The sequence below is a fragment of the Pterocles gutturalis genome, unplaced genomic scaffold (genome assembly GCF_000699245.1).
Source record: "Pterocles gutturalis isolate BGI_N339 unplaced genomic scaffold, ASM69924v1 scaffold39670, whole genome shotgun sequence".
Lineage (NCBI taxonomy): Eukaryota > Metazoa > Chordata > Aves > Pterocliformes > Pteroclidae > Pterocles > Pterocles gutturalis.
Window position 1 is genome coordinate 9,773 of NW_010147327.1, and position 8,052 is coordinate 17,824.

The window sequence follows — 8,052 nt, forward strand, 5'->3', positions numbered from 1 at the left end:
AAAGAAAGGATGGTTAACAAACCACAGGTCAGCACCCATGACAGAAACAGAACTAGAGGCAGTGACTGCAATGAGTCAAGCAGTTGGAAATCCTTTTAAAGCAGTAGTAAAACAATATTCACACACATGAACGAGCCCTTTAGCTCTCTGCTGCCCTGTATGTCAGACCACACAACACTGAGCCCATCACTGTATCAACACAAAGCCTTTTATATGAACATCTTATACTGAGAACTGTTCACAAGCACTATTATTGAATAAAAAGGACAACTTGAGTTCAAACCTGTATTAAATGGACTAGTTGGCACAATAACTGCTGGGATATATCAGCTAATAACCAGTACTACAACTATTAAAAAAAAAACAGAAAACTTACCTATAGAAAAGGTGATGGGCAGACAGCTGCGAAAGGGCACAGGAGTCTCAGTTGATGAGTTTAAAGGGCCAGACTGGGAAAGGCACAGTGGAAAAAACTTCTATAGCAGAGCCATGCTCACTTGAGAGAACTATGAGGGACTTAATAAAAAAGTTATTCTGCAATTCATAGAGCCTGATCCCCAAAATAAAATATTCTGCACAATTTTAGAATGAGATTTCACAAATATAAGATCAATTGACTTCTAGTTTCAATCACTTACTACTGTATTTAAGTACAAAGGAAACACACTTCATATATCAGATCAAGACTAGAATCATATTGTCATTTACCCAAGGTTTGAGTCAACATGTTAAAATTAGCTTTTATTTTTGAACAAAGTTTTCTCCACCACTTTACAAAAAATGTTTTAGTGTTCACTGTCAGTCAAAACCACTTTGCATAGTGAAACAATACTTGAAAAATTAATCTTTCAAGAAAATGATTCATTTTTGCCAAATTCTGCAAGAAAGACTTACACAGAAATGGAAGGAGATTTCATGCAAGAAAGGGTTGTTGAGAAAACTATTTTACAGGATAAGAAAACAAAACAAAAAAAAAAACAAAACCCAAGCTGCTCTTAATTACAGTACATTGCTGTGCAAGATTTGCATGGTGCAAGCACCAGCTGAAGTTGTATCTTCTTAGAAACTGTTTCCTTCGGTAGCTGACAAAGTGATTCTCCTCTAGAAGACTTGCAGTAAAGAGCAAAACCAACAACCGACACAAATGAACTAACAAAAGTGCTGCTAGTGTGTGGAAATCCTCCCTTGCTTTCTGTAGTGCTGCTGGAGTAGCATCCTCTGTCACACAAGGGAAGGGAGTCTCCTTTGGACCGGTGCCTTTCAGAACCGCACCTGAATAAGTGTGTCACCTTGTGCTCCAGAAGGCAAGGACTGCTCTGTAATACACGTTGGCTTAAAAAAAAAAAAAAAGTTCTGCTTGGCTCCAGAAGTTTCCTGAGAAAATGCTGTCAGATATTAAAATTTACTCTACTTTGCTTCATAGGCTTCTGAATGTCTGCGGATCAGGCTGAACTTCCCTGTAGGGTCAGGGACATACCACTTCTCCCAGACTTCAGCATATGAAGCTGTTCTTCCCCATGGTTTGAAATGTCCATTCCAGTGGAGCAGCTTGGCAGCTTTCACAAACTGAGGAGAGTACCTTTTTCCAGCACTAGACCCTTTTATTGAAAAAGAAGCATTAGTGCCTGAAATAAAGGCAGGAGAAACACCAACATGCAATATTTTAACTTTAAAACAAAGGATTTTAACAAAGGAAATTAGTCATTTATGGAGAGAGGACGTGATATGGGAGGCAGAAATCAGGGCAAAGTGAAAAACAATCAGGTGCAACTGAATGCCACTTTGATCTGTCTCAGTATTGATTTTAATGTACTGCCTTAACTTCCAAGTTCTTTAAAAGCCCCTTAATACCTGGATGTATTCAGCAGCCTATGTATTGTTTATTGGAAACAAAACCTAAGAAAGCTCTTCCAGCATTGGGTTTCAGCAGTAGCAGAACAGATAGGAGTGTCTGTTCCTCTCAACAATCTTGGAAGAAACACCTAGGATCACTTCAGATACAATATATATGTGTAACAAGGAAAGGAAAATGAGAAGTAATTTGAGAGTAAGTCAATTCAAGAACTATATCCCTAGCAGTTCAAAAACAAACCTGAATGATGAGGTCCACAAGCCCTAAGATGGTATTACACAGCACTGTTTCTTAAAGAACAAGGTATAAAATAGGGGAAGAAAAGATCCATTTGCTACATGATCCACTGATGATGATACAGATCTGGAAAAACACACTGGGGGGAGCAGTGTCACAAATGTTTCATACATACCGAGATGCCGGACATTCCACATGGGATCAATACTGGAATGTTGCTTGTAAAATACAATTAGCAGTGGAGGTGTCGTGATGCTGCCAGCCAGAGTCCTACTGTAAAGTTCCTCTCTGGAAGAGAAGATGAAAAGAAGTTGGGAAAGGATGCTTGTGTGGCCCTAAATCATTTGATTTTCATTTGCAGCTGCATGATGGGAATCCACAGATACATACACAGTCCTCATTTAACCGTTAAATGCCATCACCATAACACAATCCCTGACCTGCTGTCACCCCCAGCTTTGGGATACTTACACTACATTAAGTGCCATCCACTTCTCCAATTGCTTAGTGATGTTCTGTAATTTCCATTCTGTCAAATTGGCAACAAAAACTCCTGGATTGAAAGAGCAGGTGTTGGCTTTCATGGCAAGCTTTCGGATGGTTTCTTTTTTGTAATCTAGAAACCCAATGTAATTATACTGAAAAAAAACAAAACAAAACAAAACAAAAACAAACACAGAGGGTAGAAATTCACTTAAAATATGGTCACATGACTATTTAAAGAAAAATTTTGCACAGCTCCCAACAGACAAGCATAACTTGAAGTTGTTAAAGCAAATACTGCTTCCTTTAAAACAAGAAAAAGAAGGCTTAAGAGGCCTAACATTTTAAAAATGTCATTATATAAGCTACGTACTTTAAAGAATGCTCCATGGTCTTAATAATACCGTATTATTAATATGGTACCACCCCCAGAAAAAGTACATTTTATACACTCACATATCAAAAATTCTCCCTCTGATGTTCTAAGACCTCCTGCTGTTCTACACTGGGAATTGCTTGCATTGTAAAGCACAGCAAAAATTCAAAGTGCTTTTACTGTGCCTAAAGAGAAACTGCAGTCATCATTTGTAACACAAACATCAGAGTAAACTGATTTTGGTAGGGACAGTCACGCCTTTAGGTTCACTGCATTTGGAAGTCAACCTCCAAGAACATTAAAACCGAGTGCCTGTTTCCCAAGCCTTGGATGTATAGTACTATTACCACTGAATCAGAATAAAACTAACCTGATTGCCTGCTCCACGGACAGCAACTTTATTAGTGGTTGAGTCACAATCATCTGAAAATGCAGCTGCATGTCCAGGTTTCAACGGAGTGTTGTAAAGTTCAAGAATATCATCTGAAAAATGGAAGTAAGAACAGAAAAATTAAAAGCAGTCCTGATTAAGTGTTGAGTGACTTTTTGTTCAGCCAATTGCTAGAGCAGATAAAACCATTCAGTTTAATCTAGCTCATTCATATTTACAAAGTTTTTACATCTTTCCTTGAAGTGTTTGGTTACTGTAAGAAATGGCATACTGACCTCAGCATAAGGCCAGTGGCAAAAAGCTAAGAAAAGGTCCCGTACCTTGCACTATTACATCATCATCCACATAGATGGCCTTCTCTGCATGAGGTACCAAGTTGGGCAAGTAGAATCTTGCAAAGGTTAACTGTGAAAACAAGAAAGCAAGAGAAGTGCAGAATTAAATGAAAAATTGTCCAAATAAACATGAAATTGACTGATACTCCTGGTACTTATCCGTGGCAATAATGTCCAAGACAACATCTATCAAGGAAGTAAAATAGGCAGCAATATCCTAGAAGTTATTTAAAATAAACAGGTTCCATCAATTCCCGGTTTCCTATTAATTTGTGCATTGCTAAACTAACTTTAGAACTGGTCTATATTAGAATTTCTTATTAGTCCACGTATCCTGTAGTATCTCTGAGGTGTTGGCACGCTTGACTTAAAAACTGCTGTGTTTCACTGTAGCTAGCAGCAAAAAATGATACCAGCCATGCATATGTAGATATTTAAATCCATCTCTAGGCATCTCTGGAAATTTATTCTTACCGAAATTTAGGAATTTGATAATAAAAGGTTGATTCTATGATAACAGATTTGGGTTTGATCTCTAATCTCTAGTTGTGTTCAAAAGCCAGTATCAAAATATATTGTTACTAACTAACAATTGCAAAAAGTAATCAACATCATCCTCACTGGTTTTAAGGTGTCGGCCTTTTGAGGATCCACTTGTACTTTCCCTTCTAAGACACGAGGGTCAAAATCCAAAATTCGGTATCTCAAATTTTTCAGAGCAGTGTTACTTAGCCACAGCCTGCAAACAGGAGAAAGGGACAGATCCTGTTAAATGTGATAAAATCAAATGAAAAGCAAGAGATCTAGTTAACACAAACCTTGATCTGGCCACTCACTTCTGTATCCAACAAACACACATGTAGAATGTAATCTATGGTTGATGTCGGTAGTGTCCTGTGTGACTGCAGGGGCAGGCCCGCTGCCAGCATACTACACAGCTGTGACACACGAAAGGTATGAGATTGCTTCTTATTTTGGTAAAAATATATGGTCCTGCTAGATAGAGCAGGATATAACCCCACTAGAAAAGATAGCTCTTTTCCACCCCTGAAACACTGCCAGAAGGAATGACTGTAGGACTTGACAAAAAGCTGCAATCAGCAGCAGCAGACAGGACTGCAAAGAATTCAGAGGAGTGCGGTTCCAGGGAAAGTCAGCCCTTTCTCTTCTCAGAGACACTTAAGTTTTACAGTATTGTGGGAATGTAATGAAAAGATCGTTACCTCAGGTGATCCACAGTATCATTCAAAGTGACAATATGGAAAACCACATTGGATCTGGTGTGACGGTAAATACTGTTCATGGCTGCAATCGCACCCCCAAGCCTCTCATCTGATGCTGCAATGACCACCGAAATCTCCTTATCATTTCTTTCATCTGCCAGCCTCTGGGGAGCTGCAGGTATGAAATCTACAGGCTGAAGTCCTAATGGATTTGAATCTGTGGAGTACAAATGGCATCAGATGCTTGTTTACGCAAATCAAACACAGACGTTGTTGCCACCCTAGAATTCCCAACACCTTCAATTATTTCAACGATGCAAGCACTTGGATGTCTCAGTTGAGGCATGGATTACAGTATGCCAGTACCAAACACTTAAAATACCACATCTGCTCGTGAGAATCTGCAATATTAATAAACAGGAAAACATCACACGTACAAATAAACTACATTTAACTGTACATATTCACACGCAGCACAACAAGGTACTAAAATGAGGCTTAAACTACAGTAGGCCACACTTACCTTTTGTCCCCTCTGCCATGTCTATAATCTCACTGACTCCCCCCTCTGATTTACCCTAACCACCTTCTAGTCTTCTCCACATCACCCTTCCCTCTTTTTCTTCTACTTTCTGTCTTAAGTAGGAACCAATGAAGAAAAAATTAATTCTCAAGTCACTGCTGCAACTTTTTTCCTGACAAAGATCAAGGCATTAAGTACAGCCCACATTTATTCCAGGCATCACAGATCACACTACATTATCTAACCTGAAACCACAGGTATTTATACCGATCGTGCGCAGATAGGAGAATGGGAGATCAGTGTTGAAATTTATGACATCACCTGTAAAAGCTGGCAAATTCCCCACTACCCACAGTTCTTATAACACCACTGGTACCTTTCATATGATCTAGGCTATTACATATTAGATAGTTCTAGGTAATTTGAGGAACATAGCAAACAGGGTCTTGGCAGTTTGTGGGCAATATTCTGTTGTTCACAAAGCTAAGCTTCTGCCTCTGTTTGCCTTCTTCTGATGGCAGAGCTCAACAGCTTTGACTTCAACTGATTCCTGGTTAAGGCCTGGCAGGCTCCTGTTCAACTGCTGTTGGGAAGCACCTGTACAACTGCTGCCCAAGAGCAACAGCTCCCAGGAGAGGCAAACTGGGACTTGGCAGATAATAGGGACGTGGAGAGGCTCCATGGGACCATGTACAGCTCTTAAAAGTGGACTCCCAGAAATGAAAAGGTTTTGCTAAGTAAACTGAATGATATTAAAGCCAAAATGAACCCTTACTGCTATCTCGCCTGGCTTCCTGACCGAGAAGAGTCACAGGACAGCAAGAACAGACAAGCCCACCAAGCTGAAGTTTCTTGGGTATGAGAACAGGAAAAGATCTACTCATAAGAGAGTATAAACATTATATCTTGTTATGCAAATTATTGATCATTATCATACACATTATTTCAGCAACACTGTGGTTTCTCTCTAGTCAGAGCATGTGCTTTCCCAACAGTCTTAAAAAAAAAAAAAAACAAAAAAGCAACATACCTGACAATTCCCGTTTCAAGAAGTCGCTGAGGCCTAGGAAGTTATGATGGAGAACTAGCAAAAATAAGACAACAGCCACTATAAGGATGGAAATGTTCACTGAAAATTTAAAAGAAAAAAGTTTATCAACATTAGAAAGATTGGGAAACTCAAAAAGTACAAAACAGATTTTCACAAAATTAGACACACACATATATACATACCTTTCCTTAATGTCATTTTTCTCTTGTTATTTTATTTATTAGCATAAGCTTCCTGCAAATCTGGAAGAAAAAAAATATGGCAATCACTTCCTACTGCCAGTGCACGCCTACACAAGGCATAGCACACTGTCACCAGAGTGTCAAAACCGAATGTTTCCTTCTCTTAAAAAGATAAAACTATTTAATAACCGAGGATGGTATCTCAGCAAGCAGGTGGCTACCATGACAGATCTAAAGACATTGGAGATGAAAAGGGAGACAGAGATCTTGCCATTTACTTCACTGACAGAAAAAAAACCCCAAAACAACCCCAAACTCCTTCTGCCGTTCAAAAGTGATCTGGAAAGAATCTAGAAGATTAAGGATGGGGTTTTTTACTGTTGAACCAATTTATTTAACTATCTTAACTGGAAGCATCCCAGCAAGAAGGCCAATGACTATACATTTCTTTCCATACTTAACTGCAAGATTTTGGCAGAACATGGTGTTTACAATATTTTAGCAAATGGCATTATACACTTTCAAAACCATTAAATTCTCTACATAAAATACAACAGAATATCAGCTGAAGTGTCATCACACAAAAAAAGATCACAGCGGTGTGAAAGAAGGTATTACCACCATGTTATAGAAGGGGATAAAAACACTCAAAGCAGTGATGCAGTCTGGGTACACAATTCAAACACACATTCATTATTTAACGGTACCAGAGACTGTGAAATCGGAACAAGAACTAAGCATCCTGGAGCGTGAGGCAGCTCTCCTGTAACACACAGAAAGCACTCCCACCGTAACAACTCACAAGATTGAAGAAACAGGCAGTTCTAGACTAAAACACTTGCACAATCCCCAATTTAAGATACCGCAAACTGTGTTGCGACTATTATGTGTGACAGACATAACCATCTTCTTTCCACTGTTGCCTTTCTCCCATGGGAAAGATAAATTTATCACGCACAACCAACAGGCGCCGTGTGCCGTGTCCACAGCACTGCTGAGGTGGGGCAGGACACGCAGCCTTCCTTCACAGCCAATGTCTCTCTTTACAATGGGGTAGGTTGCAATGCTCCTCAGAATCACAGAATGGTTTGGGCTGGAAGGGACCTTACAGACCATCCAGTTCCCCCCCCCTGCCATGGGCAGGGACACCTCCCACTAGCCCAGGTTGCTCAAAGCCTCATCCAGCCTGGCCTTGAACCCCTCCAGGGATGGGGCATCCACAGCTTCTCTGGGCAGCCTGGGCCACTGCCTCACCACCCTCACAGGAAAACATTTCTTCCTAATATCTCATCTAAATCTCCCCTCTTTCAGCTTACAACCGTTACCCCTCATCCTATCACTCCACCCCCGATCAAGAGCTCCCCTCTCCCTCCCATCCCTCCTGTAGCCCCCTTTCAGC

The 8,052-nt window shown here is 40.0% G+C and overlaps 1 protein-coding gene across 1 annotated transcript; it reads right to left on the bottom strand.

Moving 5' to 3' along the window:
* Positions 1–1,200: 1,200 nt before the first annotated feature.
* On the bottom strand, positions 1,201–6,669 carry GLT8D1 (glycosyltransferase 8 domain containing 1). The gene is made up of 9 exons (XM_010086010.1): positions 6,654–6,669; positions 6,451–6,549; positions 4,898–5,114; positions 4,296–4,413; positions 3,660–3,744; positions 3,319–3,431; positions 2,561–2,727; positions 2,265–2,377; positions 1,201–1,598 (listed from the first exon to the last, which is right to left on the bottom strand). The coding sequence occupies exons 1-9, from the start codon at positions 6,667–6,669 to the stop codon at positions 1,408–1,410; spliced, it is 1,119 nt and encodes a 372-aa protein (XP_010084312.1). The 3' UTR covers positions 1,201–1,407.
* Between the last annotated feature and the right edge of the window lie 1,383 nt (positions 6,670–8,052).

Coding starts and splice junctions, on each gene's coding strand:
- GLT8D1 (XM_010086010.1), bottom strand. Junction 4,414..4,897: donor GATACTGTGGATCACCTGAG/GTAACGATCTTT, acceptor TCCTGTTTGCAG/GCTGTGGCTAAGTAACACTG. Junction 1,599..2,264: donor GTGGAATGTCCGGCATCTCG/GTATGTATGAAA, acceptor TTTCAATAAAAG/GGTCTAGTGCTGGAAAAAGG.